Below are 15,051 nucleotides of genomic sequence, written 5' to 3' on the forward strand. Positions count from 1 at the left end.
GAGGGGCGGGCTTCTGGCTCCGTGCGCTGCCCGCCACTCAGCGCCCGCCACAGCCGCTGCGCGATGGCGCTGGCCGGAAGCCCCGGAGCCAAGAAGGTAAGTTTCGGGGAAACCGGGAGGTACTCAGCCCTCCTGGCCGAGGGGCTTCACCTCAGCCCCTAATCAAGCTCTGCGGTCTGGGCGAGGCACCTGGACGGCTCTGAGCCTCGGTTTACCCGCTCGCGAATCGCCTGGACGACGGTAGTGCCTAGGTGTCAGGATGAGATAACAATATTGGGTAGCATTTATGGAGCCTTGACTCGCTGCCCTGCACTGCGCGAGTGCTTCATGCAAATTATCTCCTCTTCACGTTTATTCCCATTTTACAGGTGAGGAAACTGAGGCTCAGGGTCCGAGACCCTAGCTCAGGGTCACCGATCTAGTCCAGGTGGAGCAGGGGTTTGAAGTACAGCCATCGGACTCAGGCCGCCCTCACATTTCCTGCCCTCCGCCCGCCCTCACCTACAGCTCTTCGACTCAATGGCCCCAGTGCTCGCGCCCCTCGTGTGTTTGGGAAGGGCCGTTACCTGGTCTCCCAAGCCTCGGACTGGCCTGAAACCGGTCCCGGGCATGGACACCCCTAGACCCGCGGTGAGGATGGAGGGTGGGGTGCGCGGAGCCGGGGGTGGGGCCTCCGCCTCATCTCACGCCGTAGTCTGGGTCTCTGGGCTCCCCTTTACCGATCTGCTCGCCAGCTGTCGCCCTGTTCTCCCATTTTTACGCTGGATGTGTGTGTGGTGGGGAGAAGGGGTGACAAAACAAAATTAGGAAAAGGGCATGAACTTGGACGCGGGACATCTCCAAACTCCTCGAGGCAACCCATCTGTGCTCCCTAATTCAGAAGAGAGGGTGGGGAAGGAAGGGGGGATGTGCACCACCGTTTTACTTAGTAATACTAAAAAGATAGGAACAACCAAGATGCCCTGCAATAGTGGGCTCCGTAAATAAAGTGCATCCGTTTAATAAGTTATTAGGCAGCCAATTAAAAAGCTAAGTATGGGAACAGGCAAAGTGCTTTGCAATGTTAAGTTACAAAAGGAGATATATCACAGACTGATCCCAACTACATAAAAATATTTATACACACACTGTAAGGAAGGACACAATAATGGTAGTAGTTCCATAAGATGTGGAATATAGGTTTAAAAAACTTAACAAAAAAACATATTCTGGTTATGTTTTTCTGATTATAAAGGTAAAACATGGGCATTGAAGCAAATGAGCATGATAAAAAGAAAAAGAAGCAAAGAACATTGTGCTGACTTCTTTCTCTGAACTTTCTCTAATACTATGTTCACTTTTACAGTTCATTTTTTTTTAAGGTTTTTTAAAAGTATGCTGTCCCTGTCCTATTTTTCCTGGCCTCTGCTCTTTGCAACACCAAGATTATCATATGAGAATCCATGTTAATGTGTACCTGGGAGTTAAGATGTTAGTGGGGCAGAGCTAACCTCACCTCTCTGCTCAGCTAACAGGTGCATTTTAAGAATTCATTTAACTGCTACAGAGGACACCTCCAATTGCTTCTTTAATCCAAAAGAGCAGTCCTGGTGGCAATTTCAGGCAGATGGACCTCTGGCAGCTTCCTGCCATAGGGTGAAGTTGGTCTACTCCTCTGTGTATGAATAGAGGTGCCCCGAAGCCAGATCTTAAATCCAAGAGGTCTAGATACTGTTATCTGCAAAAAGAGGGCATAAACTCCTCTCAGAGATCACCATCAGATCCAAGGCAGAGTCACTGCCACACTGAAAGGGAAGATGGAATGAAAATATAAATATGCTGCAAATAATTTCCAGTGCTCTTTATTTTACACAGTCCTGTCATTCTAGAGCTGGCTTTAGATCATACAGGTGTAGCAGTTAACTGAGGTGGTAAGTCTAGCGGTGAAGGAGGGGCTAAAAGATGCTCTGAATTCAAATATTGATAGTTTAGTTATTTTGCTAATGGCTGTTTAGAAAACTGGCAAAATTTTAAATGTTGGACAAACATCCAGATAACAGATCAAAATGCCTTACATTTACTTGGTATCATGAAGGCAACAGTCAAAATTTGCACTGTCATTTTCTTAAAATCCTAGCTAATTTTCTATTAAAGAGTATCATCTTCTTCCTCCTTGTCAGGACCAAGCTTATAGCATATGTGAGGTATGCGCCATTTTCAAAACCGTCCTGTCCGTGTGCTAACTCTTGGCATATTTTATTAAGGGCCTACTCTTTGTTAGGTGCTGTATGACGTGACAGAGCCTCAAGCATCTTACAGCTCTGGTTAGCAGAGCTGGGCTCCATTCCACTTCCCTCCACAGGAAAATGGACATGTGGTGGAGATAGTGGCCTGGTACTTAGCCTCAGGGCAACCGCTTCCAATGTACCTTCCTGGGCTGCAGATATGACTGGTTAGAAGGGACAGTGGGAACCTTTCCTCCCCCATTCATGCACTGCTCTGTGTCCAGCTGTAGGCAGGGCTGAGAGGAACTGGCTGGTATTTTCAACAAAAGGCTGTATCTTCAACGAATGCAGTCTATACAAGAGGGATAGGGATCCCCATGGGGGTGTTTGCAGTTTTTATAAATCGCAGGGAAGTTCTCTCTGAAAAAATGACACTTGACCAAAGACCTGAAGAAAATCAGAGGGCGAGCCATTCAGGTATCTGGGGAAGCTCTTTGTAGACAATGGAAACCATAGCTTTGGATAACTGCTCTGGATGCAACCTTATATTCAGATTATGGGTGGGCTGACTCGAAAGGTGGTAAATAGAGACTAGGTTAGGAATTTAGAAGGTCTGATGTCTGCTTTTTCACTTACTGAGCTCTATGATCTTGAGCAAGTCACTTAGCCTCTCTGAACCTCAGTTTCCTCATCTATAAAGTGGGAATAAAAACTATCTGCCTTAAAAAAAAAAAAAAGAAAAGAAAAAAAAAAACTATCTGCCTTGCCTAGCTCCCAAAGTTGTTAAGAGTACCAAATGATAATGTGTCCGTGAACATGCTGGAAAATGTAGAGTATAATTATAAAATGTTGTGTCCAATAGGATTATGTCCAGTGGTTCACACACAAAAGAGGTTTATTTTTCTCACCTAACGAGAGGTCTAGCGGACGGTCACCGTCCACGGCCTCTGCAGCTACTCCAAGATGTCATTAAGACACCAGGCTGCAGTTGTCAGCCTGCGTGTGCCTTTCAGTGGCATGGCTGCAAGATGATGGCTATACCTCCAGGGCTTAAGCTGACATTCCACACAGGACAGAGAAAAGGGGACAAGAGGGAAGGGAGTGGGCATCTGTATCAGGAAAGCAAAACTTTTCTAGAAATCTTCAGCAGACTTTCACTTATTTCCCATTGGCCAACACTGTGTCACATGGCCACCCCACTCAGCAAAGGAGCCTGAGGATTTTTTTTTTTTTTCAGTTGGGGACATTGTCTCCCCAAACAAAATATATTAGCAAAGAAGAGGAGAAAAAAAATGCACATTAGGTGACTAGCAGTGTCTGCCACAAACATCTTGAAAAACCAAAATAACCATCATGGAATCAGCACTTTACCTACAGTTTGACTCAGATTAAATTGTATTTGAGAAAAAATAGTCACAGAACTTTGCACAAAACAAGTACCTGGATTGTCCAATAATAGAGTATTCTCAATCTTTCTGAAATACTATTAGGCACAGATGATTTTGACAGAACTGGAGCTGTGAGAGCATTGTACCACCTTTCCTAAAATTAGAAACTGCTTTTAGGAAAAAAAAAAGAGGGGTCTTAGGTGATTTTTCTTTTTCTTCTTCAGGGCATTTTGGAACGTCTGGATAGTGGGGAGGTTGTGGTTGGAGACGGCAGCTTTCTCATAACTCTGGAGAAGAGGGGCTACGTGAAGGCCGGGCTCTGGACGTCAGAAGCCGTAGTAGAACATCCAAGTGCAGGTCGGTGCCAGCATCACCCCTGAGTGTTTATCTGGGTGACATTTTGCTTAAATCTGACTGAGAGAAGATAAATAAAAGCGAGCATTTTCTTTCTTTTTTAAATAGATTTATTTATTTTATTTATTTATTTATTTTTGTCTGCACTGGGTCTTCATTGCTGCGTGCGGACTTTCTCTAGTTGCGGTGAGCAGGGGCTACTCTTTGTTGTGGTGCGCGGGCTTCTCATTGTGGTGGCTTCTCTTGTCGCAGAGCACGGGCTCTAGGTGCGCAGGCTTCAGTAGTTGTGGCATGCGGGCTGAGTAGTTGTGGCTCGTGGGCTCAGTAGTTGTGGCTCATGGGCTTCGTTGCTCCTCGGCATGTGGGATCTTCCCAGACCAGGGATTGAACCCGTGACCCCTGCATTGGCAGATGGATTCTTAACCACTGCGCCACCAGGGAAGTTCCGTGAGCATTTTCTAGGGACTGATTCACTTGCCCAAACTGCCAAGATGTGGAGACAGTGGCAGTACACGAGCTGAAGAAAGGGCTTCTCTCTCCTTCCTTCCCTCCTCTACACACACACACACACACACACACACACACACTTGCATCTTCATATTCAGGGAGTGCTAAAATATACATACCAATATTTGTTCCATGAATATTTACCTTGTATATTCAAGAGTTTCCTTAACATAGTAAAACTGTTATTGCTTCAGATTCACCCTTCTGGCTAATTTGCATACGATATTAAAACAGTACATTTGGTAGGGACGATTAATGGTAACCACCAGCTTAAGAGAATATAGACAAATAGCAAATATAGATTTGCAAATATATATATAGCAAATATAGATATATATAGCAAATATAGATTTGCTGTTCTAAATGAAAGTGGGAAATAAAGCCAAAGAAGATATGGGTGAAACGGGATACAAGCTGGGAATGGAACTTTTGATTCACTCTGATTTTCTTCATATATACACAGTGTATCAGCCAAACATGGGGTCATGTCTAGGTCCTTCTACTGACCAGCTGAGTGACCTTGAACAAGTCATTTGACCTCTGAGGATCAGTTTCTTCATCTGTCACATGGGGGCATGACGTGGGCTGGTTGTGAGGACTTGTGAACTAACCCACATGAAATGCCCATATAAGTACCCAATGGCCATGATTACTGTTTCATCAGACACCCAGAGTTATATGGTAGGACAGAGTTTTGTCTTTCTGGTGTTAGCAGGAAGATTTCACCTGACCCAAGAAGAACTCATTCTTAATTTTAGAAAATCTTCTTTGCTCAACCAGGAAGAAAGTGTTGAAATAACAAGGATAAAGACAGTTGGGGAGGAGATGAAGGGAGAGAGAGGAAGGAGTTTCTGATGGGCCAAGGAAAGCTCCCTGACTGCGTTTCCCCAGCTGCTTGCTATTGAGTACACTTGATAGGGGCGCCACCCATATGCATTCTGCCCACTGTGAGAACTCCCTCCTCCTACTTTGAGGGCCCCCCAGTGCTGACTGTAAGTAGACGAGCTACATCCTTCATGACACCGGCAAATGAATAAACCCTCTCTAGACCAAGAGACCAAGGGACAGTTGGCCAACTGGGCCTTAGTGTCTGCATGTGACTGCACCAGGCCATGGGGCCCACTGGCAGGTCAACATGAGGCTACTCTAAACAGCCCCATTTGGTATGGACTCTGCCTTGCCCCTAAATTCTGCTGACCTGAATCTGAATTTCTTTATAAGTACCAGGTTTGAAATTGTGTATGATTGAAAGAGATGTGAGTGGATGAGCTGCCGCTGAAAATGATAGCTTCTGTGATTTTTACTTTTTTAATTTCAATGGAAAAAACAACTCCTTTGTAGTTCGTCAGCTTCACATGGAATTCTTGAGAGCGGGATCAAATGTCATGCAGACTTTCACCTTTTCTGCCAGTGAGGACAAAATGGAAAGTCAGGTAAACGATAATGGGGCAGGTGGGAGTGGGGAGGGGCGGGGAGAGGGATCATCTATAATAAAAATAACCTCTTGATGGGAATCCATGGACTTGACCTGATGTGTTACTACACTTTATTACAAAAAATAATAAAATATTTTTTTCCTCCACATAAAATATCTATCCAGTAATTAATCATGATGTAAACATATAGGTACTAAATAAATGAGCATTTTCTGTCTCTTTATCTAGGGGAGGGGGTAGGACTGGGAGAAAATATGCCATTAGAAGGGCATGACCATCCTTCTGTGATATGTTTTTGTAGGGAAAGAACACTTTATAGATGCTCTTGTTACCTTCTAATTTCACATTCTTCTCTTCTGACTTGTCCATGTTGAGACAGGGCGGTCCTAGGGAAACACAGCACTAGCCTAGGAATGAGGAGAATTGGGTTTTATACCCAACTTTGCCACCTATTGGTTGTGTGACTTTGTGTTAGACACTTAAAGACATGGAGAACTGGTTTACTCTGCCAAATGGAGATAACTGATGCTTACTTACATGCATAGGGTTGTTGAGAAAAGTGGGTAAGGATGTGGAAGTATTGTGAGATATTCTGCAAATATAAAGTATTAATACTTGTCAACGCTAATGCCCATTTATTCATTCAACCAACCAACATTTATTGAGTACCTGTTATAGTCCATTCTCTATGCTAGATACAGAGATGATACAAAGGCATAGACACTATTCTGAAGTGGCTCACAGTCAAGTATGGGAGACAAACAAATGGGCATTTACTAAAATCCAGTGTGGTAAGTACAATATGAACATACAAGCTCACTGGGAGTAGAGATGATACCCAACTCTGCTGGTCTTCTCGAATTGCAGTTTAAACCAGTGACTTGTGCTCATGCTACTTGCTCATTGCCCCCTTCGATATCTATTATATCTCACCTTTAAAATGCCAGGCTCACCATGTGTACTCTTGCTGTCTAACCTCAGTGGGAAGCTGTAAACACCGCTGCCTGTGACCTTGCCAGAGAAGTAGCCAACAAAGGTGATGCTTTGGTAGCAGGGGGGATCTGCCAGACATCATTGTACAAACACCACAAGGATGAAGCTAGAATTAAAAAACTTTTTCGACAACAGCTAGAGGTTTTTACCAGGAAAAATGTGGACTTCCTGATTGCAGAGGTAAGCCTAGCATTAAAGGGGCAGGGCTGGAAGGAGCTGTGCGGGGTGGGGGGGGGGGGGGGCGGCGGCGAGGATAGAGGCTGTCTGGGAGTAAAGCCTAGAGGGTAGGCGGTTGCTCAGGCCTCACCATTAACACTCAGTGCCAAGTAGTAGTTTCCCTGCCCTCCTCCATCCCTGCCTTGCTCACTCCCATCTCTCTGCTTTCACTAAAGCTATAACATCTGAGCGATATTTTGAAGTTAGAATCAATAAGCGTTGTCACTGACTGGATATGAAGGCCCGGAATATCCTCTTTCTCCCATCTCCCTATTTCCCATCATGATTGCTACCATCTAGAGTCAAGGCCTCAACCCAGCTCTTCACCCCCAACAAGGACAATAGCCTCCCAACTGCTAGTTCCCCAATCGCCCTACTGAACTTACTGAAAACCTTGCTACGTCAACCTTCCCAAGGCTTAGGGCTACCCAAGCCTGGCTAACCCACCAGGAAAAAAATCATCTACAGAAATGAACACAAACTCTGCCCTTTATGTTCTCCAGATGGATGAGAACACAAGTTTGTTTTTTAAGAACCTCTCTTTTGACTTTCTCTGCCATTCCTCACACACTGCTTCTGCAGAATCTAAGTCAAAAAGGAAGAAACAGGGAGATTTCTGCTAGCTTTTCTCCACTTACTTAAATTAAGTTCAGCTTTTCAATTGTGGCACTTATGGGGTTTCTTGGGAAGCACTCCTGCAAATGGCCTGGGTTTACCAGACAAGGTGTCCTGTCTACCACTGGCAAAGACACTCAGCAGCTACATCTCCCTTCTCTATGCCTCGATGTTCTCATCTGGGGAACTAATCATACTTCCCTTCTTACTTTATGGAGCACTTTAGAATATCGAACTAGAAGTGAATATAAAAGTATTTTGAATTGTAAAGCATGATAAACAATTATTCTGCCGAGATCACCCAAGTTCCATAAAAAATGAGTCCAAAATTTATTAGCAAAACTTTTGTTCCTTCAAAAGTATGATTTTAAATACTTAGTTACTTTAAAACCTTTTTTAGTATGATATCTGAATGAAAACCTATATGTTATTGTTAAAGGAATTAAAATATTTACTCAGAAAAGTATTCTGTAGTCAGTCTGATAGAGACACATTTCTTAGCGCATTTTATCACATATATTTGGTAATTTTTATAACTGTTCTTGTAATATGTGCGGTCTACCACTCAAAATCTGCTTTATATTTGGACCAATAGAAGAACATGAAATTTCTCTTAGTATTTTGAACATGCTGAAGAAGCTGTGTGGGCTGTGGAAGTCTTAAAAGAAGCCAGAAAACCCGTGGCAGCCACCATGTGCATAGGCCCAGAGGGAGACATGCATGGTGTAACACCTGGAGAATGTGCTGTGAAGCTGGTGAAGGCAGGTAATGTGGACCCATGATGTAATAAGCAGTTCAGTTATTGTTTATGAAATGTTTCTTAACATTGGGAGAGCAGTTTGGAAATAAAAACATTAATTGGAATCTATCTCCTTATCTGTAAAATTTAGGAGGTGGAGGGGGACAGCTAATTTCTAAGACACCTTCCAACTATTAAAAAAGAAAATAAAGATCTTTATGTCTGTTTTTGTGCCAGTACTATACTGGTTTTATGACTGTAGCTTTGTGGTATAGTCTAAAGTCAGGGAGCATGATTCCTTCAGCTCTGTTCCTCTTTCTCAAGATTGTTTTGGCTATTCAGGGTCTTTTGTGTTTTCATACAAATTTTAAAATTATTTGTTCTAGTTCTCTGAAAAATGCCATTGGTAATTTGGTAGGGATTGCACTGAATCTATAGATTGCCTTGGGTAGTATGGTCATTTAAAAATATTGATTCTTCCAATCCAAGAACATTGTATATCTTTCCATCTGTGTTGTCTTCAATTTCTTTCATCAGTGTCTTATAGTTTTTGGAGTACAGGTCTTTTGCCTCCTTAGGTGGGTTTATTCCTAGGTATTTTATTCTTTTTGATGCAATGGTAAATGCGATTGTTTCCTTAATTTCTTTTTCTGATGTTTTGTTGTTAGTGTATAGAAACGAAGTCAGACAGAGAAAGACAAATATCATATCACTTATATGTGGAATCTAATAAAATGATACAAATGAACTTATTTACCAAACAGAAATAGACACAGAAAACAAACTTATGGTTCCCAAAGGGAAACAGGGGGTGGGGGGAGGGGAAAATTAGGAGTTTGGGATTAAAAGATACACACTCCTATATATAAAATAGATAAACAACAAGGACCTACTGTATAGCACAGGGAACTATATTCAATATCTTGTAATAACCTATAATGAAAAAGAATCTGAAAAAGTATATACGTATAACTGAATCACTTGACTGTACATCTGAAACTAACGCAACATTGTAAATCAACTATACTTCAATTTTTAAAAATAAACAAGTAAATACATTTTGAAACAAGTAAATAAATGTATTTCTTTGCATAGGGGCTTCAATCGTTGGTGTGAACTGCCGATTTGGGCCCTGCACCAGCCTGAAGACAATGAGACTCATGAAGGAAGGCCTATGGGCTTCAGGGCTGAAAGCACACTTGATGGTGCAGCCCCTGGGGTTCCACATGCCCGACTGTGGCAAAGGAGGGTTTGTGGATCTCCCCGAATATCCCTTCGGTAAGCTCAGGCACATATTAGAGACCTTGTGGTTTCTTGTTGTGACAAAACGGAAATGGCTATAATGAACAACTACAGTACAGACTTATGATACGAGACTGTATAAGACAAAGACTTTCAGTGTTAACCAAAAATTAGCTATCTGAGGAATTCATACTCTAAAATTTATAGTTTCTTCATTGAAAAAAGAAAATACACCTTGAGCATCGATTGTCTGAATATAGAGATGGTAACAGAAGTGCCATAACTGTTGTATTACAGCACTGGAGCCCAGAGTTGCAACCAGATGGGATATTCAAAAATATGCCAGAGAGGCCTACAACCTGGGGGTCAGGTACATAGGTGGGTGCTGTGGATTTGAGCCCTACCACATCAGGGCGATTGCAGAGGAGCTGGCCCCGGAAAGGGGATTTTTGCCTCCGTCTTCTGACAAACATGGCAGCTGGGGAAGTGGTCTCAACACACACACCAAACCCTGGATTAGAGCCAGGTAGGAATTTTTTAATTAACTTACTGTTTTCCTCTAATCTCATTTTATTGATTGTTAGCATTATGCATGCACATGGTAATACAAATTCAAAAGTGTAGAAGTATACAAAATGAAAGGTAAAAGCCGCCCATTTCTGACACCCATCCCATTCCAGGGGTAACCTGTTTGCCATTTATGTTTTGAAGTCTTATTTCTCTATTTCTTGTTTTATCAATTTTAAGTGGTAATTACCCTTTATGAAAGCTGAGGGATTTAAATCACATAATCTTCCCCCTTTTCCTGATCTCCTTTTCACAAATTTGACTTATTACATTTTTGCTTGTTCTGTTGGCGATCTTTACAAGTTTGAATTTCATATTTAACTACTTGTTTTTTAATCCATCAATATGAGGCAGTATCTCTTGATTCCACTCTCTGTAAAATAAGAATTGCCTTCCTCCATTTCCCTCTACTTTTCCTCCCTCATCTACCTCTTGGTTTCTTTAAGGTATACAACTACTTTTACATCATCAAGGTTTATAACCAAGCACAGTATAAGCAAACACAGTGGCAATTCAGTAATTAAGTGTTCAATTCCTTGTGAAATCAAGACTTGGAACATGTTTCAAACTGAAAACCTCATTTTTTCCAGCAGGAGATTTCAATATTCAGGAAACCAGGGAAGGCCAGTCTGATCCTTCTCTTTCTCTGTCTTATGCTTTCAACCCTCCCTTCCCATATTGCTAATCATGGTTTCTGACCTCTTCAGATTCAAAGAGAGAGGAGAGCAGATGGAAAAGGGAGTAAACTTGTATTGCTTAGTTGACACCCTATTAGGAAGACCACATTCTCTGGGCCTGGCAGATCCTCATGAGTGTATTTACAGTTCTTCAGAGGCTGCCACTGGAAACTTTTGTCTGTATTTCTCATGCCACAGGCATTGCATTTTTCTCTGAAAATTTTTCTCTGCTTTGCCCTCAGATCCCAACTTTCTCAGCACGTCACTATAGATATACACTATTTTGGGGAGTCTCATTTTCCTTCCTGGTGTTTCTCTTGAGCCTGATTTTAAATATGTCCAGGCTGGCTCCCTCTCCCCTATTAGGCTCAAAACTAGCTAGAAGACTTTTCATCTTTCCTTTAAGGAGACAAACTGAGAGTGTCGTCTGATCCCAATTTAACCACACTATCTTCACTCACAAAGTAGCTGACCCATTGGTCTCTGTGATCTAGATTTTCCAGTGTAGAGTCAAGTGAGTCATCTGACTGGCTCTTAGGCAACTACTGTGAAACTTCTGCAGAGTGTCTGTCTTGCTTTAATACCTGATATCTATCGTATCTTGTGCCACCAATAAAATTTCCAATCTAATATCCTGGTACCCTGATCACTATTTTCTAAACATTATTCACTGCAGAACCAAGAGAAGGAGAAATAAACCTATTTTACAAAACCTGAGCCCCTTGTGAGAGAACGTTCCAAGCATCAAGGTCAAATTGATTCTCTCCTCTTAGATTTCATCCATAGTCCAAACTCAGGCCATACTTTAATTTGCTTCATAGTTGGACTTTCTTTGTACAATGTTTGGTTTTATAGGAATTTCTAATTAACTTTCTTTTTTATTATTGAAAGAAGAATAATAGACCTTCACCTTCTCTAAGGTCTTCCAGTATCTAAATTATACTGTTTGTTACAATCACTTTATTATTGAAGATATTTTTCTGGGGGCTCCTTGAATTACTGTTCTGTTTTGAATCATTCTCTCTCTCTCACCTGTCAATCTTTTCCATCTTTTAGAAACTAACCACAATTTCTGCTCTTCTCTAATCAGAGCTGTTATGTCTTTAATCCATTTTGTACTTCTTTATCCATTTCAGTAGAATTTAGAACAGTCTTCATTTTTGAACATTTAGGACAATGTTCCTAATGTAAATTAATTTAGATTGTAGAAGTAGGCAAGAAATCATTTAGGCAAACATTTCTTCTGGGAGGTATGGATATTTATCCAGGAAGATTTTGTTTTTATAGGTCTCATGCTTAGAAAAAAAAGTACTAAATAGAAATATAGGGACTTCCCTGGTGGCCTGGTGGTTAAGAATCCTCCTGCCAATGCAGGGGACACAGGTTCAATCCCTGGTCTGGGAAGATCCCACATGCCGCAGAGCAACTAAGCCTGTGCACCACAACTACTGAGCCTACGCGCTCTAGGGCCCGTCTGCTGCAACTACTGAGCCTGCGCACCTAGAGCCTGTGCTGCACAACAAGGGAAGCCACCACAATGAGAAGCCTGCGTACCGCAACAAAGTGTAGCCCCTGCTCACCGCAACTAGAGAAAGCCTGCACACAGCAACGAAGACCCAACGCAGCCAAAAAATAAGTTAACTAATTAAATTACTTTAAAGAAAGAAATATAATTAAAAGGTGAGGAAAGTATACTTTGATGATGATTTAAATAGTTCAGATAAGTGAGAAATGGCTTTTTTTAATAAACACTGTCTAGGGATCCTTAAAATTCATTAGCAATTTCAAATAAAACATTATTCTATAGAATAAAGCCAGACATTCCTTGTACCCTAAACTCCCAAACATACTGATGTTCACAAAAATTTGTGATTATCCAGAAACCTGTAGACACTCCAGATTTCTGACATTTTCAGCATCCAAAAATATTGGTTTATTCAATGTTTCATAGGTAAAATGGAAAAAACTATAAAAATACATTTAACACAAAGGTCTGTGACCAGGAACCTTTGTGTTCTTTCTTTGTCTAAAAACAAAGCACAAATACTGACAAATTAATTTGTATTCTGTTTTTGGTTACTTTTTGAAGAATTATACTTTGTCTCATTATGTTTAAAACTGGTTTCATATACTTGTCATTATGTTAAAATATTGAGTAGAGCTAGAAGGACCCTGCTAGAAATTTCCGAATGAATATAATTCACAAAAACATGTAAAATTCAAACATGTTGTCTTTTTCTGAAAGGTGGTATGAAATCCAGTGATTGTTATTGAGGATAGAAATGTAGAAAGACTCCTGGAATTAATGGATATGGGCACAGTTTTTCTGTCTGAATGTTGAAACTGAAATTCTACTTTAGCCTGATCATCCACCAAACTTATGAGTATTTAGCCAATATCTATATAAAGTATTGGACTTATAAAATAGACATGAATCTTTTAATTGACTAACTATGTATTTTTTAAAACACAGGGCTAGAAGGGAGTATTGGGAGAATCTGCTGCCAGCTTCAGGCAGACCTTTCTGTCCTTCATTGTCAAAGCCAGACGCCTAAGGAGTAATGAAAGAAAACACTGAAATAGCAGAATGGAAAGAAATTCCCCTCAAGCCCCATCTGGAACACTTCCTCGCCTCTATCCTCAGGCCACCCAGATGTCTCCAGCTGCTGAACAGCTAATGTGCTGTCAGTTCAACATAGGATGTGTATTGCATTCCTGCTGTGCCTAAGCTCCGAGCAAGATGCTGAGGGAGATGGAAAGCTGATGCGAAAGGCTTCTCGTCCTCCAGGTACTTACTGTCCAGTAATGCTGCAGGACATGCTTTTGAAGGGAATCAAGAATAGTGAAACTTGTCTGTTAGGGTGAATTTGAGATTTTAAAATAACGAAGTCTGTGAGCAACAAACCCAGTGATTAATTACGGAGACTAAACTAGGTACAGAAGGAGGATAGAGCAGCATTCTAAACTAAAATGAAAGTAATGAGTCTGTCTTTCTTAAATGATTTGTATAATGACTCCAAAGGCAATCCCAAAGGAAAAGATGCAAAAAATGTTTTAGGACTTTTAAAAATAATCATATAACCTTCTAAAGTGATTACTTTCAGAGATGATTTTACTTAAAGGTGTTAGGTCCCATAATTTTAAAAATGTGTCTATATAATCACAAATAGCTAGATTATAAACTACCATGGACAAGGACAATGTGATATGCTTCTTATATTTTTCCTTAAAGTATTTATCATTGTGCCAGGCATACTAATAGATGCTCAATGAGATACTTATTTTAATTGTTTAAAATAAATAAAAATAGACAAACAGTTTTGGAAGACCTTTTGAAAATTCAGAGTTCAAATCTATCTTGGTCTAATATTTTCTTGACTTATATTTGAGCTATTTGCTACATGCCAATTTCTCTCTATTTTTCAAAACAATGTATCAATTTGTAACAATAAAATTAAAAATAATTTACCTTTTATAAAAGTGTTTGAATACTTTAAATTTTATGGACATTCTTTGGAGTAATAATAACAACAAGCATTTATTACTTATTATGTTCCAGGCTCTTGCTTCTCTCTCTCTCTCTCTCTCCTCTCTATCATATATATATATATATATATATATATATATATATATATATATATATATATATATATATATATATGAGACAAAAGCCAACCTACATTTATGAAACACACAGGTTTCATTTTGGGCTAGTAAGTGCAATGCTCAGAATAGAATGTTGATGAGATGGAAGTTGATAAAACTTCCAAGAGACAAACAGGTAACAAATAAAGTCCTTAAAAAATAGATTTCCTAGGTTGAAAGATTCAAAATTTATATAGTAATTGGATCACATTTTATTATAGATAATAATAAAAACATATTGGGGAAAAGCATTTCAAACCATTTGGTTCTAACTCCAATTTAATAATTATGCCCCGGGCTTCCCTGGTGGCTCAGTGGTTGAGAGTCTGCCTGCCAATGCAGGGGACACGGGTTCGTGTCCTGGTCTGAGAAGATCCCACATGCCGCAGAACGGCTGGGCCTGTGAGCCATGGCCGCTGAGCCCGTGCGTCCGGAGCCTGTGTTCCGCAACGGGAGAGGCCACAACAG

At 40.8% G+C, this 15,051-nt stretch overlaps 1 protein-coding gene across 1 annotated transcript; it reads left to right on the forward strand.

Annotated features, from left to right (window-relative positions):
• The first annotated feature begins 33 nt into the window (after positions 1-33).
• On the forward strand, positions 34-14,260 carry BHMT2 (betaine--homocysteine S-methyltransferase 2). The gene is made up of 8 exons (XM_079916969.1): positions 34-96; positions 3,817-3,949; positions 5,795-5,886; positions 6,871-7,062; positions 8,331-8,478; positions 9,548-9,730; positions 9,992-10,220; positions 13,412-14,260. Exons 1-8 carry the CDS (start codon positions 64-66, stop codon positions 13,491-13,493), a joined length of 1,092 nt encoding a protein of 363 aa, XP_079773095.1. The 5' UTR covers positions 34-63; the 3' UTR covers positions 13,494-14,260.
• The last annotated feature ends 791 nt before the right edge of the window (positions 14,261-15,051 follow it).

This window comes from Stenella coeruleoalba (genome assembly GCF_951394435.1).
Source record: "Stenella coeruleoalba genome assembly, chromosome: 3".
NCBI classification, from domain to species: Eukaryota; Metazoa; Chordata; class Mammalia; order Artiodactyla; family Delphinidae; genus Stenella; species Stenella coeruleoalba.